Genomic DNA, 22168 nt, shown 5'->3' with positions numbered 1-22168 from the left:
GCGTTAATAGTTCAATTTACAGTGAGAAATGTAACTATCAGTCGTTCTCTCCCTTTAGGCAGACGTTCTCGGGAAGCCAGACGACGATCAGCCGGTTGCTTGAGCATGGATTCTGAGCAAGGGAAGCAAGTCACCTCACGCATCCTGCAGGGACGTACCTGCTGCTACTCGTTTGTGGACCACGGCTCCCCTGAACGAGGCTACAGATTCTCCGCCAGGAGCTGCTTCTCCACGCCTGCGTGATTGGCACATCCAGCAGACAGACCTTCAGCCTTGCATCAGTTGAGCCTGCCTGGGCTCCATCTGCCAGTGTATGATTGCTTTCTTCTTCTCTGACCTGTTACATGTTTCTCACTGTTGGATATTCAGAGGATTGTCTTCTTATTGCCATTCTTCAGGGGGAGACACCTGAGCGTTGCTCCCATCTCCTGCCTACACATAAAATAAACCCACTGCAAAGGTATGTTTTGTTACATATATGTGGTATTACCGGCTATAGCCCTGCTTCTTCAACAGGACCTATATTCTTTGAACATCGGTTTTCTAGAAAAATGTGAGGAAACAGTACAGTAATTTAGAAGGTCACAGTTTAAATGAGTAATTCAATATTATAGAAGAGAATGCAAAATTCACAAATTTTTAAGATAAAACAGGAGACTTCAAAGAACTGTTGAGCGTTGCAGCAGCCCTTTGGGGCTCTGGGCCGGCCCTTAGTCATGGGGGGGCAGCTCCTCTGCTCTAGGCTGAAGGTCCTCGGAGAGAAAATTGTGGTAAGCCTTAGCTTAACAAAAACAATCTGGTTCCTGGTCAGTATCTGCACTCAGTAAGTGTGATGGTTTATAATGATCCTCTTTACATAAAAGAAGTGAGTATTTTATGTCCTTTGTCCAACCTGGGCAATGTGTTTGTACCTTAGGTACAGGTTAGAGGTGCAAATAATTCTTTGAAGATTCCTGTAACAGCCTTTCTTTCCAAAAATCTTTCTTGACTCTTAAAGCTTTCGATTTTCTTAAAACTTTAAAATTTTCACATTGGAGGTTTACAGTGTTTTCACGTGTACTTTTTTTTTTTTTTTTTTTTTTTTTGCGGTACGTGGGCCTCTCACTGTTGTGGCCTCTCCCGTTGCGGATCACAGGATCCGGACGCGCAGGCTCAGAGGCCATGGCTCACGGGCCCAGCCGCTCCGCGGCATGTGGGATCTTCCCGGACCCGGGCACGAACCCGTGTCCCCTGCATCGGCAGGCGGACTCTCAACCACTGTGCCACCAGGGAAGCCCCATGTGTACTTTTTTTAATGTATAAATATTTTGTTTAAATCTCCTCCCAATCAGTATCTCCCGCTTGGGACAATGACCGACAGCTAATCTGCATTCAGGAATGTTTTTAAATAAATGTGACATTAATCACCATACTAGCAGCATGTATCTGAAACACAGAGTTATCCAGATATGTGCAAGACTTAGCCTGAGCCATTCCTTGTTTGCTGAGGATTTGCAGACAACCTGTGTCCTCTGGAAGGCCCCCAGTTGTCCACTGTCTCCAGGGGAAGTGACCGCTACTTGCGGGGGACTGCCAGGAGTGCACAGCCATCTCCTCCACCTTTTTTTCTCTTGTGCTTAGCATAGGGCTAGCGTGAACTGTGCCGTCAGTAAATGTTGAAAAAATTAACTTGGAATTGTTTCCTTTTTAGCTATCAGTCTACCATCATGAGCAATTATGTGGAAACTAGTCTGTCGATGGCGAAGTCACGTGGTCACAGTATCCGAGTTCCTGTTGTGTGCAGAACTGCACTGGATGTAATAAAGGTATTAAAACTAAATACCGAGACGGGGTCTCTGTTCTCAAAATGTTTGGGTGACAAGATGATGTGTGGAAAGCATCTGTTATGTAACATGGGAGGTTTCTGTATTGCACAAAATGAGTGTAAAGTGTTGGGGTATTGTCGAGAATGAATGATTTTGTTGGGTTAATGATGAAAATGACACCATTTCCAGTCATTATTGAATCTTACTAACATCCGTGACTGGTAAAATCATTTAGCTTTCAAGTTTGATTCTAAAATATAAGTCTTAGATGTTCACTGTGATACTTCTCGTAAAATACTAATAACTTTTATCAATCACAGTAACATTTTTTTTTTACTTTTACAGCTATGCTAAGTCATCCTGAACCTATCCTGAAGTCTGGTAGAATGGTCAGGGAAAGAGAAACACCCCCATTTTTAGTATTAGATTCTTTTTAGCTGTATTTTAAAACTGAAGCACAGTGACCTATTGGTTTATTGCAGCTTTCCACTGGTCCCATCAATAGTCTTGTTAAGAAAGTTCATCTTATATTATATTTATGTTTAAGCTATGCATTGTTTGAGATTTTTGAGCATAAATTTGAAGTGTTTCTTTACTGTTGAGCCGCATCCTATAAAGAATCGGGAGGCTGCATGGTATCCCACGGGGGTTTTTTTTTTTTTTTTTTTTTTTTTTTTTTTTGCGGTACGTGGGCCTCTAACTGTTGTGGCCTCTCCCATTGCGGAGCACAGGCTCCGGACGCGCAGGCTCAGCGGCCATGGCTCACGGGCCCAGCCCCTCCGTGGCATGTGGGATCTTCCTGGACCAGGGCACGAACCCGTGTCCCCTGCATCGGCAGGCAGACTCTCAACCACTGTGCCACCAGGGAAGCCCGGTGCTTTATCTTTTGAAGAAAGTATCATAAAGGGATGTGTTCAAAGTTCCTAGTTGAACATTTGCAGGAAAGTTTCTGAATTTCCATCTAAGAATCCTCACAAGATAGGGGTTAACTTTTCCATTGTAGGGAACAGAGTCTCACTCAGATCACTGCAGGGTAACTGGAGCTTTATCTTGAGGATTCATGTTCACGATAATGAGACAAACCCCATGAAGGCTGCAGAAGCAGAACCTGGGGGTCTGAGCACTCTGAGATGTAGCTTCTTGCTGCGTCTGCTTCTTCCCACACTTCTCCTCTTCCTTTCTCTTCTCTACCTTGGAGTGTCTGCTTAGAAAGGCAGTAAAGTTTTTAAAGTGTTGTCTTTATGGCTAGATCGACTGTGTTAAGGTCTTTGGTCATGTATTAGCGCGTCACCTCATCTTCTGCGTGGCTCCCTAACCTATAACATGTCTGCCTCGTGAAGGTAAAATAACGTCCTGACACACGGTTCAGTCCCAGTGTCCTTGTTCGTGTCCTCGTCATCTGTTTTGTATAAACTGCTCGTGGGTATCGTGGGTACACGTGTACCTCATGGCGTGCTTATTTGAGCTCCAGGTACCAACTGTGCCCCTCGCTCAAGGTTTCCTATTCAGATTCCCAAGGGAGGACTTGGACCAGCTCGTCAGGGCTGCGTCCTGAGTCACACGTGTCTCTGCATTGGCTGGTGCTCCCCTTGCAGAAGGCAGTCTGCTCCGGAGCTGCGTCAGAGAGATCATCGTGCAGAGTGTCACGTGCTCTCCACCGTCACCGATCACAGCTGCTTCTCACCCTTTTTCATCCTCTGATAGCAAGCATGACTGGCCAGTGAAGAGGGACGGCTCCTAGGCCATGTGAACAGAAAGCTGTTCACAACTCTGGTAAAAATCCTGTTGTGAAGAGTGTCTTTCTCCCCAAATTACGGCTTTTCCAGCTGGGAAGACAGTGGTTAGGAGGGACAGGACTGCCCTGTAGCGGCCACAGCAGTTTGGGATGGAATGGGAGGTGCTATTTGGATCATCTTCTTTAGCTTCCTGGTAATGTCTAAATTACACTCGTGTTATTCTCTCAGCTTAGAGAAGGAGCTCTCTGACCTTTAGAAGAGGCTGGAGAATCTTCCAGGGGAGAGAAGTTTGAGAAGCTCCAGCTAGAGGAACATTAAGTTTTCCAGCCCCTACCAAGTGGACTAACGACAACAGCTTTCGGGGAAACATCCAAGATTTCTGGATCCTTCCATGGGTATGCTATTTTTATTATTTTATTTTATTGTCCTATCTGTTCTCAAGTGATCACACTAGTACGAACCAAGAACTAGCCTGCTTACAAGGTTTACAAGGAAAAAGTAATAAGAATTTTAAGAAAAAGGGTCAGTGGGGTAGCTCAGAAGAATGCTGAGTCTAGGATGAGAAGGGGGAAGAGGACTCGGGAATGGCTAAAGGCTCATGGGAAAGACTGTGACAGTAACAGGCAGAACAGTGATACTGTTGTAAAACCGAGTGCCTCCTTCTGCCTGGCAATCCCAGAGCGGGTGCTACTGGGCTAACGCCTGAAAGTTTAAACTTGTATCTGCCAGATCTAACCTACACAGAAAACTTGTGTTTTTTGGAGAAGTTACCAGAGGATGGTTTGTTTCCAGTAGTTGTTACCTCATGTTTTCTTCCTTCACCACTGAGGCACAGACTCATAGGAACTCTTAATACAGCAAGAGGACAGCGGACTTCCCTGGCGGTCCAGTGGTTAAGACTCTGGGCTTCCAATGCAAGGGTTGTTGTTTCGATCCCTGGTCGGGGAACTAAGATCCCACATGCCATGCAATGTGGTCAAAAAATTTAAAAAAAGAAAAAATGAGGACAGTATTCTTCTGCAGAAGGGCCTACGACTGGGAGGACAACCAGAACTGAAGACTAAGACCTACTGCTCCACCCAGGCCTGTGCACAGAATGACACCTTTTCCAGGTGCCAAGAACACTGGAGAAATCCGTCTACTGGGCACTACAGTGACCTTGTGTAAAATAATGTAGTAACTTACTTAGCAAGCTGCCATGTACAGAACGTGTTCAGAATCATTATTTAATCCTAGTTTTCTGGACTGAGCATTAGTCTCATTTTAAAAAGAGGTGTGACTTGGCCAGGATCACATACGTGGGTCGTGTTTTAGCTCCAAGTCCAGCGCTCTTTGCCACACTCATTACGTACACAGTTGACCCTTGAACAACACAGGTTTGAACTGCATGGGTCCACTTACATGTGGACGTGTTTCAATAAATAATATAGTACCTGTATTTTCATTTTACAGATCTTTAAGGTACATATGGGGAGAAGTGAGTGTTTGACCAGAGATCACAGGACATGGAATCAAAGAAACTAAGGGTTGAGTCCTGACCCTCTCCACACTGTTTCAGCTTCCTGCCCACCCCGGGGTGAGTCATTTACCAATTCATTTGTTGTTGAGGCAGAGATGGCAACGTGTGGATTTTCGACTGGGGATGAGAGGGAGTCGGTGCCCCTAACACCCACGTTTTCTTTTTTTTTAAACTTTGATATGGACCAGTTTTAGTCTTTTAATTGCATTTGTTACAATATTGCTTCTGTTTTATGTTTTGCTTTTTAGCCAGGAGGGATACGTGGGATTTTAGCTCCCTGACCGGGGATGGAACCCACACCCCTTGCATTGGAAGGCTAAGTCCCGCCCCCCACATTCTCAAGGGTCCATTCTCTAAGAGTGAGGCCCTAGACTAGTCAGAATCACAGAAGAGAAAACATTACACCAGTTATTTAACTTTTTGAGCCTCAGCTGTAAAATGTAGAGTTGAACTATTTTTAAGATCTTTCACCCAACTATCGTGTTGGGTGGGAGAACCAGAAACTGAATGAGGTGGGTGTAGGGGAAGATGAGGAAAGAGCTTTCACCAGTCCCAGAGGTGGATTATAGGCTTGAGAACCCTGAGGAAACTCATCCCAAGTGACTGCCTTTCTCTTCTTAATGATGGAGTTCCTTTAAGAGAAAGATGAATGAGAGGTGATATATTCTAGGCAATATATTTCCCCTTGAAAAATGCAGAAAGCAAATAATTCTAAAGAAGCTGCATGTATAATATAAAAGAAGAATCGTGCCTATTGTGGAAAAAAAAATGAAAGCATTTGTATAGGCATTATGGCCCAAGGAAAGTAAAAGTTTATTTCAAAACAGTAACTTCCTTGTAATTGGAGCACTGCCCAAAATTCAACAGTGATACAAATAGAATACATACTTTGACCTCCTAAGAAATTTATATCAGGCGAATTTTCTGAATTCCTTTTAAAGGCAGAATTTTTAAACCGTAGGAAACAATGAGAAACAATGTATCAACATGTGTAAAATAAGCCACAGTTCAAAGTTCAGCTGAATAACCAAACCATGAAAATCACCTCCAACTAATATTTGCTGTTATTTAGAACACTGCACGTATTTTCAATAACTTAAAAGGGTCTTCACATCTCCTAATCCCCCCAGGAAGGACAACTTTCTTTTCACTAGATTTAAATAATAGATCCAAATATTTACTCATAGTAGGAGGTTCTGACATTAAACTATGTGTGTTTAACAGAAATATAGAAAATCATGAAGATACATGCATTTAAAAATGATCACTTGTAGCAATTCCTTAGAAGTCGTAGAGGAGAAAGGCAGCTGTCTACTTCCTAACAGCACCTAAGGTTTATGCTACATAATATAATTCAGCAGAACACCGTTCTGACCAATGATAAGCAGCTTACAGAAAATTCTTTCTCCTATTCAATATTTCATTATAAAGCTACTATTTGGACCAATATTAAAAATGTTTAACTCCACTATGCTGACATTTCCAGAAGTATTAGCAGCAAGTTATCTTCATGCCATTTATTAAACTGAAAGAAAAAGATGGTATATTCTAGTTTTTACTTTAAAAGAGATTTAATTCAATCATTTGATTCCTCACTATCTGAAAACTACATTTCCTTCCTCAGCACTGGATGGCACTACAGTGAAAACGGTTTCCATGATCCTTGACTTCCCTCTTTAAAGGAAAGCATTATGTAATTTCAGCAGCAAACATTATCTGGTTCCTACTCAAACTCCATCTCCAATCCAAGAAAACGTGAGAGAGAATCTAACATAAAAAGTTCTGTTCAAGGTAAGAAATTCCAATCTCAGAACCATTTCATTCCAACAACCTGGTTATTCCACCTGCTCCATCACTGAATAGAAAAACAACTGGCACTGTCAGCACCCTCGCCACCCCCTTGCTAAACCTTACGTCCTGAATACATGCACATAAAACATTTGTACAGATAAATTAGTGTTAAGAATTAAAAACTCACATCTACAAAGGTCCTTTCTTTATTCTGAAATCTATATAATTGTTTTCCAGACTGGAAATCTAAACATCTTGGCTACACATTAAAAACACGTTAGAATATAAATATGTTATGGAAAACTTCAGAACGGACCTTCTCTTAAAAGCGAACAAACTTAGAGTGCTTTTGTTACAGCTTAATCCTCTGAGACTTAAAAGGAGACACTAAATTCAGGTATTTACCAAATGGTGTATTAGGGCTGTTCGGCTAATAGAAATCAACACTAACAGCTGAACTAGTAGGACAGTCTTTCTCAGCTCAGTATTAGGAAGTTGAAACATTTTCAATTAAAGCCTTCATTTTTCCTGTAGACTTCAACATGTGTGGCCCAAACTAGAAAAGAAACAAAAAAGACACTGGTTCATGTAACAGTAATGATATGCCCCGCTCCCAATCATGGATCAAAGGTATGTTCTTCATGAAAAACCAAACAGCTACGTAATATTAAAACCTTTATGAATTGACAAGTTGTTATAAACATGACATATCAAGAGTGAAAGGCAAAGAGACAACAAAATTACGCCCTAGAAAACTATAATTACCTTAGCAAGAGCCTAGCTTAGTCCAATTTTACTTCTCCGAATAAACGAAGGAAGGTACAGAGTTTCCTTTTCAATGTCTGAAGACTTTCAGAGATGCTAGAATTTCTAAGATATCTACATCTCTGGAATAAACACATATGCCCCATGACAGTACCCAGAATAAAGGTAATGTATAAATTAATATATTCGAGAGCTTCCATGAATCTGCTCAGTCCCCACCTTCGGCATGCCCACAGCCTGCAAGCCCCTGGTCCAATGTCTCTCCCTCTTCAGGAGACTTCCTCACAGGTGCCCTAAGAGAAAATGATCTTTCCTTGCTATATCAGCATTTTTATTGTCCTCAGATATAAATTTTATTGTAATGAATTTCACTTCATTATACTTAAATAAAACAGCATGAAAAATTTAACACAGGAGACACTAAGCAATGAAACCAGGGGTTAACTTTTGCTTCCTTCTCTGTGCTCTTCTATAATAGGTAATCTAGCTGTAGGTAGGGACTAAATCCTGTAGCATACGTCCTTTTGAATCTTGCAGGCGCACACAGCTGAATGTGTTGCAGCGTGCAGCAGTGAAGTGAACTACCAGGCTGTACTTAGAGAGAACTCTGCCCAGTACTCACCAACACTCTTTCGGAGGTGCCCTCTGATTCAGACTTTGGAATTCCTTTTTCAACTTCACCTTGGCTATCACATCGATACCGGTAAGCAAACTTCTTTCTCAGAGCCTCTGCTATGAGGGCAGCAGGGTCAGCAGCATCCACCGGTTTGGGCTTCGTGTCTTGTGCTGACCTGAGAGAAATGAACATGAACCGAGGGGGCGCTGATTCCTCCGGGAAGCACACGGGGAGCCTGGCGGCACTTCCCTGGCATCAATACACGTGACAAAGACACTGACACATACTGATGCGGCGAAGTGGAAAACCTAGATTTAAAGCTCAATGAAAGAGCACAAAAGTGCCCAGTAACAGTCCCTCAGGTCCTCTCAGGAGCAGAGATTATGTGCTCCTTCAGGGAAATTAGGGTTCCATTCTTCTCCAAAAGCCTGGTGACTACCATAGCAGGGATGCATACAGCTTCACTGGATGAATGACTGCACAGTAATGAAAAGCCTTCAAATGCAGTTGGGGGAGAAACTGGAAAGTTACCTGCAAGTGTTTATTCTGCTAATCTCTTAGGCTCCCGTACACAGTTAACTATCATTTTTAAACTAAAAACTTAGAGCTACTCATGTAGTCATGTTATAAAACAAAGTTTGCAAGAAACCTAGTACTTGGGAGATCGGTTCAAGATGGCACAGTAGAAGGACGTGCTCTCCCTCCTGCAAGAGCACCAGAATCACAACTAACTGCTGAACAACCATCGACAGGAAGACACTGGAACTCCCCAAAAAAGACAGCCCACATCCAAAGACAAAGGAGAAGCCACAATGAGACGGTAGGAGGGGCGCAATCACAATAAAATCAAATCCCATAACTGCTGGGTGGGTGACTCACAGACTGCAGAACACTTATACCACAGCAGTCCACCCACTGGAGTGAAGGTTCTGAGCCCCACGTCAGGCTTCCCAACCCGGGGGTCCGGCAACAGGAGGAGGAATTCCTAGAGAATCAGACTTTGAAGGCTAGTGGGATTTGATTGCAGGACTTCGACAGGACTGGGGGAAACAGAGACTCCACTCTTGGAGGGCACACACAAAGTAGTGTGTGCATCGGGACCCAGGGGAAGGAGCAGTGACCCCATAGGAGACAGAAGCAGACCTACCTGCTAGTGCTGGAGGGTCTCCTGCAGAGGTGGGGGGTGGCTGTGGCTCACCATGGGGACAAGGACACTGGCAGCAGAAGTTCTGGGAAGTACTCCTTGGTGTGAGCCCTCCCAGAGTCCACCATTAGCCCAAAGAGCCCAGGTAGGCTCCAGTGTTGGATGACCTCAGGCCAAACAACCAGCAGGGAGGGAACCCAGCCCCACCCATCAGCAGACAAGCGGATTAAACTTTTACTGAGCTCTGCCCACCAGAGCTACAGCCAGCTCTACCCATCACCAGTCCCTCCCATCAGGAAACTTGCACAAGTCTCTTAGATAGCCTCACCCACCAGAGGGCAGACAGCATAAGCAAGAAGAACTACAATTCTGCAGCCTGTGCAACAAAAACCACATTCACAGAAAGATAGACAAGATGAAAAGGCAGAGGGATATGTACCAGATGAAGGAACAAGATAAAACCCCAGAAACCAACTAAATGAAGTGGAGATAGGCAACCTTCCAGAAAAAGATTTCAGAATAATGATAGTGAAGATGATCTAGGACCTCGGGAAAAGAATGGAGGCAAAGACTGAGAAGACACAAGAAATGTTTAGCAAACACCTAGAAGAATTAAAGAACAAACAGAGAGATGAACAATACAATAACTGAAAAGAAAAATAGAGTAGAAGGAATCAATAGCAGAATAACTGAGGCAGAAGAACGGATAAGTGACCTGGAAGACAGAATGGTAGAATTCACTGCTGTGGAACAGAATAAAGAAAAAAGAATTAAAAGAAATGAAGACAGCCTCAGAGACCTCAGGGACAACATTAAACGCAACAACATTCGCATTATAGGGGTCCCAGAAGGAGAAGGGAGAGAGAAATGACCCAAGAAAATATTTAAAGAGATTATAGTCAAAAACTTCCCTAACGTGGGAAAGGAAATAGCCACCCAAGTCCAGGAAGCACAGAGTCAGGATACAGGATAAACCCAAGGAGAAATACACCGAGACACATAGTAATCAAACTGGTAAAAATTAAAGACATAAAGAAAAATTATTGAGAGCAGCAAGGGAAAAACAACAAATAACATACAAGGGAACCCCCATAAGGTTAATAGCTGATTTCTCAGCAGAAACTCTACAAGCCAGAAGGGAGTGGAATGATATACTTAAAGTGATGAAAGCGAAGACCCTACAACCAAGATTACTCTACCTGGCAAGGATCTCATTCAGATTCGAGGGAGAAATCAAAAGCTTTACAAACAAGCAAAAGCTAAGAGAATTCAGCACCACCAAACCAGCTCTACAACAAATGCTAAAGAAACTTCTATAAGTGGAACACAAGAGAAGAAAAGGACCTACAAAAACAAACCCAAAACAATTAAGAAAATGGTAATAGGAACATACATATCGATAATTACCTTAAACATGATTGGATTAAATGCTCAACCAAAAGACACAGGCTCACCGAATGCATACAAAAACAAGACCCATATATATGCTGTCTACAGGAGACCCACTTCAGACCTACAGAGATACAGACAGAAAGTGAGGGGATGGAAAAACATATGCCATGCAAATGGAAATCAAAAGCTGGAGTAGCAAAACTCGTATCAGATAAAATAGACTTTTAAAATAAAGAATGTTACAAGAGACAAGGAAGGACACTACATAATGATTACAGGATCAATCCAAGAAGATGATGTAACAATTATAAGTATATATGCACCCAACATAGGAACAGCTCAATACATAAGGCAACTGCTAACAGCTATAAAAGAGGAAATCAACAGTGACACAATAGTAGGGGACTTTAACACCTCACTTACACCAATGGACAGATCATCTAAACAGAAAATTAATAAGGAAACACAAGCTTTAAATGACACAACAGACCAGATAGATTTAATTGATATTTATAGGACGTTCCATCCAAAAGCAGCAGATTACACTTCCTTCTCAAGTGCACACGGAATATTCTCCAGGATAGATCACATCAAGCCTCAGTAAATTTAAGAAAACTGACGTCGTATCAAGCATTTTTCTGAGCATAACACTCTGAGATTAGAAATCAATTACAGGGGGAAAAAACGTAAAAAACACAAACACATGGAGGCTAAACAGTATGCTACTAAATAACCAAGAGATCACTGAAGAAATCAAAGAAGAAATCAAAAAATACCTAGAGACAAATGACAAAAAACATGATGATCCAAAAGCTATGGGATGCAGCAAAAGCAGTTCCAAGAGGGAAGTTTATAGCAATACAATCCTACCTCAAGAAACAAGAAAAATCTCAAACAATCTAACCTTACACTTAAAGGAACTAGAGAAAGAAGAACAAACAAAACCCAAAGTTAGCAGAAGGAAAGAAATCATAAAGATCAGAGCAGAAATAAATGAAATAGAAACAAAACAATAGCAAAGATCAATAAAACTAAAAGCTGGTTCTTTGAGAAGATAAAATTGATAGACCATTAGCCAGACTCATCAAGAAAATGAGGGAGAGGACTCAAATCAATAAAATTAGAAATGAAAAAGAAGTTAAAACAGACACTGTAGAAACACAAAGCATCCTAAGAGACTACTACAAGCAACTCTATGCCAATAAAATGGACAACCTGGAAGAAATGGACAAATTCTTAGAAAAGTATAACCTTCCAAGACTGAACCAGGAAGAAACAGAAAATATGAACAGACCAATCACAAGTAATGAAATTGAAACCGTGATTAAAAATCTTCGAACAAACAAAAGTCCCGGACCAGATGGCTTCACAGGTGAATTCTATCAAAGATTTAGAGAAGAGGTAACACCCATCCTTCTCAAACTCTTCCAAAAAACTGCAGAACTCCCAAACTCATTCTATGAGGCCACCATCACCCTGATACCAAAACCAGACAAAGATACTACAAAAAAAATTACAGGGCTTCCCTGGTGGCGCAGTGGTTGGGGGTCCGCCGGCCGAAGTGGGGGACACGGGTTTGTGCCCCCGTTCGGGAGGATCCCGCGTGCCGCAGAGCGGCTGGGCCTGTGAGCCATGGCCTCTGTGCCTGCACGTCCAGAGCCTGTGCTCCACGATGGGAGAGGCCACAGCAGTGAGAGGCCTGCGTACCGCAAAAAAAAAAAAAAAAGAAAATTACAGACCAATATCACTGATGAATATAGATGCAAAAATCCTCAACAAAATACTAGCAAACAGAATCCAACAACACATTAAAAGGATCATACACCATGATCAAGTGGGGTTTATCCCAGGGATGCAAGGGTTCTTCAGTATACGCAAATCAATGTGATACACCATATTAACAAATTGGAGAATAAAAACCATATGATCATCTCAATAGATGCAGAAAAAGCTGCTGACAAAATTCAACACCAATTTATGATAAAAACTCTCCAGAAAGTGGGCAAAGAGGGAACCTACCTCAACATAATAAAGGCCATATACGACAAACCCACAGCAAACATCGTTCTCAATGGTGAAAAACTGAAAACATTTCCTCTAAGATCAGGAACAAGACAAGGATGTCAACTCTCACCACTATTATTTAACATCGTTTTGGAAGTCCTAGCCACAGCAATCAGAGAAGAAAAAGAAAAGGAATACAAATTGGAAAAGAAGTAGTAAAACCGTCAGTGTTTGCAGATGACATGATACTATACATAGCGAACCCTAAAGATGCCACCAGAAAACTACCAGAGCTAATCAATGAATTTGGGAAAGCTGCAGGATACAAAATTAATGCACAGAAATCTCTTGCATTACTATACACTAATGATGAAAAACCTGAAAGAGAAATTAAGGAAAAACACTCCCGTTTACCATTGCAACGAAAAGAATAAAATACCTAGGAATAAACATACCTAGGGAGACAAAAGACCTGTATGCAGAAAACTATAAGACACTGATGAAAGAAATTAAAGATGATACCAAAAGATGGAGAGATATACCATGTTCTTGGATTGGAAGAATGAATACTGTGAAAATGACTATACTACCCAAAGCTTCTACAGATTCAATGCAATCCTTATCAAATTACCAATGGCATGTTTTTACAGAACTAGAACAAAAAAATCTTAAAATCTGTATGGAGACACAAAAGACCCCAAATAGCCATAGTGGTCTTGAGGGAAAAAAACGGAGCTGGAGGAATCAGACTCCCTGACTTCAGACTATACTACAAAGCTACAGTAATCAAGACAATATGGTACTGGCACAAAAACTGAAATGTAGATCAATGGAACAAGATACAAAGCCCAGAGATAAACCCTCGCACCTATGGTCAACTAATCTATGACAAAGAAGGCAAGGATATACAATGGAGAAAAGACAGTCTCTTCAATAAGTGGTGCTACATGTAAAAGAATGAAATTAGAACACTCCCTAACACCATACACAGAAATAAACTAAAATGGATTAGAGACCTAAATATAAGACTGGACACTATAAAACGCTTAGAGGAAAACATAGGAAGAGCACTCTTTGACATAAATCACAGCAAGATCTTCTTTGATCCTCCTCCTAGAGTAATGGAAATAAAAACAAAAATGAACAAATGGGACCTAAGGAAACTACAAACAAGACAAAAAGTAAACCCTAAGAATGGGAGAAAATATTTGCAAACGAATCAACGGACAAAGGATTAATCTCCAAAATATATAAACAGCTCATGCAGCTCAATATTAAAAAAACAAACCACCCAATCCAAAAATGGGCAGAAGACCTAAATAGACATTTCTCCAAAGAAGACATACAGGTGGCCAAGAAGCATGTGAAAAGCTGCTTAACATCACTAATTATTAGAGAAATGCAAATCAAAACTACACTGAGGTATCACCTCACACCTGTTAGAATGGGCATCATCAGAAAATCTACAAACAGCAAATGCTGGAGAGGGTGTGGAGAAAAGGGAACCCTCTTGCACTGTTGGTGGGAATGTAAATTGATACAGCCACTGTGGAGAACAGTATGGAGGTTCCTTAAAAAACTAAAAATACAACTACCATAGGACCCAGCAATCCCACTACTGGGCATATACCCAGAGAAAACCATAATTCAAAAAGGCACATGCACCCCAGTGTTCATTGCAGCACTATTTACAACAGCCAGGATGTGGAAGCAACCTAAATGCCCACTGACAGACGAATGGATAAAGAAGGTGTGGTACATATATAGAATGGAATATTACTCAGCCATAAAAAGGAACGAAATTGAGTCATTCGTAGAGATATGGATGAATCTAGAGACTTTCATACAGAGTGAAGTCAGAAAGAGAAAAACAAATATCATACATTAATGCATATATGTGGAACCAAGAAAAATGGTGCAGATGAAGCAGTTTGCACAGCAGAATTTGAGACATGGATGTAGAGAACAAATGTATGGACACTAAGGGGGGAAACTGGCGTTGGGGGGGGCTGGTGTGATGAATTGGGAGATTGGGACTGACATGTATTCACTGATGTGTATAAAATGGATAAGAACCTGCTGTATGAAAAAAATTAATAAAATTCAAAAATTAAAAAAAAAAAAAGAAACCTAGTACTTGGTTTTAGGCAAAAAAATCAAGGGAAGTGAGAAAGAAGGCAAATATATCCTCACCTTTTTACTGACCGAAGTTTCACGCTGTTCATGTCTTTAAGGATCTCCAGCATATTTGGCATATCAGATTTCTTTGGACTGCTCTTGACTGAAGTCTTTCCAGCACAGGCGTTTTTCTCTCTTCGATCTCTAATCAGATCAATAGCAGATGCGCTTTTGTGGAGCCCTGACGGAGGGAGGGGAGGTGGCGGAGGGGGAGCTGGTGGGACACAGGGTGGCGCTGGGGCAACGGATGCTGTAGATTCTAAGTCACCTACAGAAACAAGGGAAAGTCATTTTGATCCTGCTGGTAATAGGCAAATAAACTATTTTAAAAGCAACATTATGTTAAGGACTTTATATCTGAAAACAGTATCCTTAAAAAGAATCAAAGTTACATAAGTAGAAAGGAAGTTTCAGTTACTTGGTTGGAATCTAAATGCCTGCATCTCAGTCACTGTATCATTTAATCCCAAACTCTCCAGATGGAAACATTCCATTTAACTTAACAGGGCGCTTTTGTGATCTCCAATGTTCAAGTCTGACTGCTGCCAAGTGTGTAGCTACTTTTAGATGAAACAGAGCATCTGTACTGCACACATAACTATCTTCAGTATATACAGTTTGACAATTTAGTACTAGAGTTAAGTATTTGAAAAAACCATTTGATACTCCGTGGTTCTTTTTAAGTATATTTACATAGAAGATTTAATTGAGCATTAACTAGAATGTGCATTGACCAAAGTGTGTTTAAAGTTTTAGATTTATTGTTGAACAAATTTCTGGGAGGAAAAAAAAAGTTATAGTAAATTTCCAAAACAAGAAGTAACCAAGAGTTAAAGTGGTTCTAAAATAAGGACCTAAAAATTCATCTTTCTGCATAATTGGAAATTACAGAGTTGTTTTGGGGGTGAACTATATTAATTAGGGGGAACTCGATGCACACGAGTTTTACCCAAGGGATATGGATTGTAAATAGAAGTCTAACATAAAGCCCCAAATTATCTCACAATTTACAGTAGTTTTCTAGTCTGCCAGAAGAGGGAGGTAAAGCAAAAGAGAAATGTAATTCTTAGGTTAAACAGAAAAGGGCAGGACTTTGGTTTTTCATAAGTTACGTGCAAATTTCACTTAAGTAACACCAGGTGTGGGGAGTGCACTCACCCTCTGCCCATCTTGGCCTGACCCAGGTTGGATGAGGTTTCCATGTGGGGTTACATTAAACTCTAGGACCACAAGCAAAGTGGCTCAGAGGCAGAATAACTGTCCTATCCTTTAACCTTTAGAGTTGGCTTATGCTGAGTCTCGCCAGGACTCAGGGAACAACACTTGGAAAAACAACCACTACCTACCAACAGGTTAATGGGCTAGGATTTCAAGGCTATAGTTTCTTCTCCAGAGTGACAGTGCCACACAAATAAAAGCAACAGTAGTAGTCCAGGAGTCAAAGGACCTGAATTCAGTTTCCACTCTGGGCAGGAGGGAGGAAAATGACTACTGAATATCTACTATGTGCTGAAGGTATCGTATATAATCTCCACGTTTACTCCCTACCACAGGTAACTACTATCCCCATTTTAGAGCAGGAAAGGGAGGTAGAAAGGCCAAGTACTTGCCTCAGGACATGTAGGTCAGTAAACAGCACTCAACCCTGTCAGGGTTGTTTTTTGCGATTACCTCCTGTCTGATGGAATGGTGCCATTATCACAGAAACTAAGTTTACCACAGCATTCACTAGTAGCAATTCAACTGTTACCAATGTATGTATATTTTGTGTTTTCAAAATACACTCATCATCCTCTCTGACGGCATTAAGATTGTTCAAAACAAACAAAAACTACTTAACCTTGACTGGGTCCTGTACTGGACAATGCAGAGGACTGATTTTCCAACAAGCCCAATGGCTGTTACTTTTTTTTTTCTTTTAAATTTCATTGTAATATAGCTGATTTGCAATGTTGTGTTAGTTTCAGGTGTACAGCAAAGTGATTCAGTTATACTTCTATATATACATTTCCTTTTTCTTTTCAAATTAGTGGCATTCTCCTAATTTCCAGTTTGCTGGTTAAAACAAATGTAGGACTTGCAGACCTGCACTGAGGTTTTGCTGTTCCTGGAGGGTCACAATTTTGGCAATCTGAGCTCTGAGGGCAGCAAGCTCACTTTCGAGGGCACAGATCTTCTGCAGTGCTTCCTCATTGGCCAGTGTCATGGTCTGCAGTGGAGGCTCTTCCGGAGACAGGTTTGGTAAGGAAAACTGCCGGCCTAGGGGCTTCTCGAAGAAAGGAAGATCATCCTGGAGGGGATGCCTTTTCCGGATCTCTGTCCTGCAAGGAAGACAGAAGGTTGGCTGTCACACAGGCTTTGTTAGAGAATGTAAAAAATCATCATTTCAAAGTCAATCAGAACACAGCAGAACATAACATCTGAGAACCACTTTTCAGGCTGACCTTACATAAAACCCCTGCTGTAAGTTTCAAAACAACAAAGCACTTATCAACCTGATGTAGATACACACCACGCCAGGTTTCTTGTTGGCATCATTCTTCTTAATCTTTATCTCTACGTTATATGCACAAGCCAACACTATCCGGAGGAATCACAGATTCCAACGATGTTTTTGCTAATTCATGTTTTGTTTTGGTGGTTTGAACTAAGGTGATGCAACTTTTAATGCTGTTAAAAATGGTAAACTGGGACTTGGCTGGTGGTGCAGTGGATAAGACTCCACGCTCCCAATGCAGGGGGCCCGGGTTCGATCCCTGGTCAGGGAACTAGATCCCACATGCATGCTGCAACTAAGAGTTCGCATGCCACAACTAAGGAGCCCAGAGCCACAACTAAGACCCAGTGCAATCAAATAAATATATTTTTTTAAAAAAGGTAAACTAGGGCTTCCCTGGTGGCACAGTGGTTGAGAGTCCGCCTGCCGATGCAGGGGACATGGGTTCGTGCCCTGGTCTGGGAGGATCCCACATGCCGCAGAGCGGCTGGGCCCGTGAGCCATGGCCGCTGAGCCTGCGCGTCCGGAGTCTGTGCTCCGCAATGGGAGAGGCCACAACAGTGAGAGGCCTGCATACAATCAATCAATAAATCAATCAATCAATAAATGTAAACTAATTATTGGTTATATTTGACAATCAAATCAAATCAGTAATCCATTAGCCCTTCCCCAGGGTCTTGGTTTCTGCATTTCGATGTCCGTGTTTTCCACTTGTGATAGAATACACCGAACTGCAAGACACACTGTAACAATATGGGCCAAATTACAGCATAAGAAACTGAAAAGGGGGAAAAAGTAATTATAATTGAACCCATGCAGTAATTATACAGATGGTCTCATTTTCACTTGAGCGTAAAGAAAGGTTTTCTAATATGCACTGCTTCGTAGGTTGAGAATAAAATTCAGATTTCAACTGTCAATTTATATATTTATCCATTTCCTCCTATTTTCTACAGTTAGGTTTTTCCAGCCTCTAAGCCCTTTTCTTTTTTCTTCATCCAGCTTTATTGTGGAATAATTGACAAATATTGTGTGTGTGTGTGTATATATATACACACACACATATATACATATACATATAGTACTGCATGATGATTTGTTAATGTGTATACATTTTGAAATAATCACCACAATCAAGTTAATTAACATATGCCAGTTTCCCTCACAGTCTCATGTGGTCATGTGACCGAGCTGTGTCTAACAAGATGGTGAGCCACTTCAGAAGGCTGCTTAGAGGGCAATGACTCAACTCTACAAGAAAGAAAGTCCTTTCATCTCTAGCCCTACCCACTTTTCCTGCTTCTGAGAGCCTTGCGAGTCGCTGAAGGACAGAAGCTAACCTTGACAGTAAAGCCAAAGCTAAGGATGGCAAAGAGCCTGGCTGGTCCCTGAGGACACAGTGGAGCCACTGTCAGCTTCAGACTATCCACTCTGGATGTTTTTGACTTGAGAAAAATTTCCATCACCATTATTTTGGGCTTCTGTTTGATGTAGTCAAACTCAGACTGACTGTTATAACATTCACCAACATTATACTGTATTTCAGTTTTCCTTTAACTGAACACTGCTATTTTAGTTTTGCTTGAGAGCTATGATAATTCATTCTACCTAGTGTCTGAATGAATGAATTCTTGGACCTTTAGCTTTCGGTATTTTGCACTGAATTCAGTTGTTTTTCTTCATATCTAATTTTGATTATGCCCTGTTAATTAAACTGTCATACACAGAGGCTGCTTGCAAATTGTTTTTTACCTGTAGTATTAATTATTAAACAAAAATATTTGGAGAATAAATGTCCTCGTTATTACCTAGCTAGCAACCAACTTTAATAATACTAACCTCATTCACTTTATTTAATTTAGAATATCTGTGGGGTAGGGAAATATATTGGGCTTGCAAAGCTTTAATTACCATTTCCTTTCTTACCCCACACGGGGAAGAAACAGGTGATGAAATGTCTAAAAAAAGTACATGACGATTAAACAAAGGTAAAAACTTTTATAAGAAACAATACCAATGCTCTGATTAAATACATTAATGTGTTCTTTGAAAGATTATATGTTATATAAGTTCAGATTAGGGCATGTGCTCTAATCAACCTGCAATAAAGAAAGTAATTTTAGTAAGACATTAAATTTTTTTTTAAATCACTATGGCTTTTTGTTAATATAACACTGAATTTTGATTTCTACTTACCTTTCATAGGGTAGGTCAAATAATTTCGTTAAACGTCTCTATACGATAAACACATTAAATTACAAGAAGACAGAAATTAGTCTACTGAATGAAGTTTTTTGGGGGGGATATTTACATAGAGTTATTTAATCAGTATAATGTCAAATATTTAATATGGTTCCTCAACTATATTCTTGACAACTGTCTAATAAAACATTAAAACACTACTTTTAAAATAGTGTTTTAAAATACTATTTTAAAAATATTACGTTTTGAAAGAACTAAGGAAACCACTGGTAGATAGGATACTGGCAGAGACAGAATTCTAGTCCTGAGGAAAGATCTGGGTAAAATATAGAAATCTCAAATAAATGTACAATTAAAGTATCACACTTGTTCGAAACAACAGTGGAGAAAAGAGGAAGACTACTAGTAGGAACGGAGACGGCGGGTCTCGAGCAGGGGATGGATCAGAAGCAGACAGTTCTCAGGACAGGGGACAGGCGCCCTGCCACAGGCAGCCGGGTGGAGCACCTGGAGGGTGACAAGTGGATGGAAGTACAGCCGAGCAGAAGCATGAGAGCCTGGAGGTAAAGATGCACCTCTACCCCCTACCGTCTCCCATTTTCCATGAAAGTTGGATTTTGCTTTGTTTATCTGAACTTACCTAAGAGAATGAATATTTTATTGGGAACATAAGCAAGGATGATGGTTTATTTTCATATTATGTATGAGTGCAGAGGTTTCATAAACTATATATTATAACAGCAAATAAAGATAAATTTTATTTATTTTTTATTTTTTTGTGGTACACGGGCTTCTCACCACTGTGGCCTCTCCCATTGCGGAGCACAGGCTCCGGAGGCGCAGGATCAGCGGCCATGGCTCACGGGCCCAGCCGCTCCGCGGCATGTGGGATCTTCCCGGACCGGGGCATGAACCCGTGTCCCCTGCATCGGCAGGCAGACTCTCAACCACTGCGCCACCAGGGAAGCCCTAAAGATATATTTTGAATGCCAGAATCTTTAGTGCTACTAAACAAAAAAATGATGTTATAATAACTTTTTTCAAGGACTCATAGTCACTTTGGTAGTGAGTATACCCTCCCAGATCACAGGATCCAGAAGTATTATATGCTTTTACGTTTGTTTTAAAATGTTATCACTCAAGTAAGCCAATCGTCTAATCCCATGAACATTTACACTTCGATACCCAGAACTGGAACGAGATAATAGGGCGATTTGGATTAAGAGATCAACTACAAGGCATGTTTGAACAGCTTCCTTTCTTTAAGATATCTTCCAGCCAAAATACACTGTAAGAGGAAATTAACCAATACTTAACAGCAAACTACACTGTTTAAGAAAAATAAGAATTAAGCTTCTACCTCTCCCCATAACTCCTCCAGATGAATTCTATCCTTTTGTTTTTGCATCTACTGAGAATTAAGGGATAAGCACTCATTAATCTTGAAAACCAGTGTGCCAGGGTAAGAGGAAAAAAGTTTAGGACCTTTAGCAAAACGATTTAAGTGACAGTGTCAGATCATCTATATTTTATATGTCTATACTATTTTTATAACTTTGGTATAGATTCTGCATTTCCCTGCTATGGGTTGACAGCTATGGGTTCAAACAAATTATAGGAAATGTGGAAGTTTAAATGTGGATTTTTAGAAGCTGGAAAAGGAAAATAATCTTGAAATGATCATGCATTCTCAAAGACACAGAAAGATTTGACATTTACAGAAGCTTGAGAACCAAAGGCAAAAAAATAAAGAAAAAGAGTTGCTCTGTAATATTCTTATATATGGAAAAGCTTAGGTTTTATGAAAATTCTCATACATGTCCCTTCCTTTAAAACTATAAACACACACACACCCTTTTCCCACAGACATCTGTTTTATAAGGCAGTCTACAAATAACTCGTTCTCAGAACCAATCTGTTTTGCCATCCTTCGGAATACAAGGCTATTAAAGAGCTAGAATATAGAGGCAAAAGTAATCCAAACTAAGAAATGCTCTTTTCCACTAAATCTGTGTATAATTCAGAGAAATTTTAAGTAAACAAATATAAAAACAAAAAGAACAAAAGAGGCGTCAAGTATGGATGTCCCAAAAGCAGAAGACAAACAGCCAAAGTATGATCATTTCTTAAAAATACTGTCTGCCGCAGACCTACTAGAGAATGGACTTGAGGATACGGGGAGGGGGAAGGGTAAGCTGGGATGAAGTGAGAGAGTGGCATGGACATATGTACGCTACCAAACGTAAAACAGATAGCTAGTGGGAAGCAGCCACATAGCACCGGGAGATCAGCTCGGTGGTTTGTGACCACCTAGAGGGGTCGGATAGGGAGGGTGGGAGGGAGACACAAGAGGGAGGGGATATGGGGATATATGTATACGTATAGCTGATTCACTTTGTTATAAAGCAGAAACTAACACACCATTGTAAAGCAATTATACTCCAATAAAGATGTTTAAAAAAAAATACGGTCTGCATACTGACTTGTGCTGGCGAGACTTCTACCCTTTTTGTTTGATT

The 22168-nt window shown here is 40.8% G+C and overlaps 1 protein-coding gene across 3 annotated transcripts in view; it reads right to left on the bottom strand.

Annotated features, from left to right (window-relative positions):
* Positions 1-5849: 5849 nt before the first annotated feature.
* MTFR1 (mitochondrial fission regulator 1) overlaps positions 5850-22168 on the bottom strand; it is a 67241-nt gene continuing 50922 nt past the window's right edge. For all 3 annotated transcript variants that reach the window (XM_019925263.3, XM_073794452.1, XM_073794453.1), the window contains 4 exons: positions 17036-17271; positions 14966-15218; positions 8239-8407; positions 5850-7407 (listed from right to left, as the gene is read on the bottom strand). In XM_019925263.3, the coding sequence (XP_019780822.1) occupies positions 7339-7407; positions 8239-8407; positions 14966-15218; positions 17036-17271 (727 nt within the window). In that variant the 3' untranslated portion in view covers positions 5850-7338. The remainder of the gene's footprint in view (positions 7408-8238; positions 8408-14965; positions 15219-17035; positions 17272-22168) is intronic.

Source organism: Tursiops truncatus, chromosome 17 (assembly GCF_011762595.2).
Source record: "Tursiops truncatus isolate mTurTru1 chromosome 17, mTurTru1.mat.Y, whole genome shotgun sequence".
Lineage (NCBI taxonomy): Eukaryota > Metazoa > Chordata > Mammalia > Artiodactyla > Delphinidae > Tursiops > Tursiops truncatus.
Note: the sequence above shows the minus strand (reverse complement) of the source record. Positions and strands in the feature narration are given on the sequence as shown.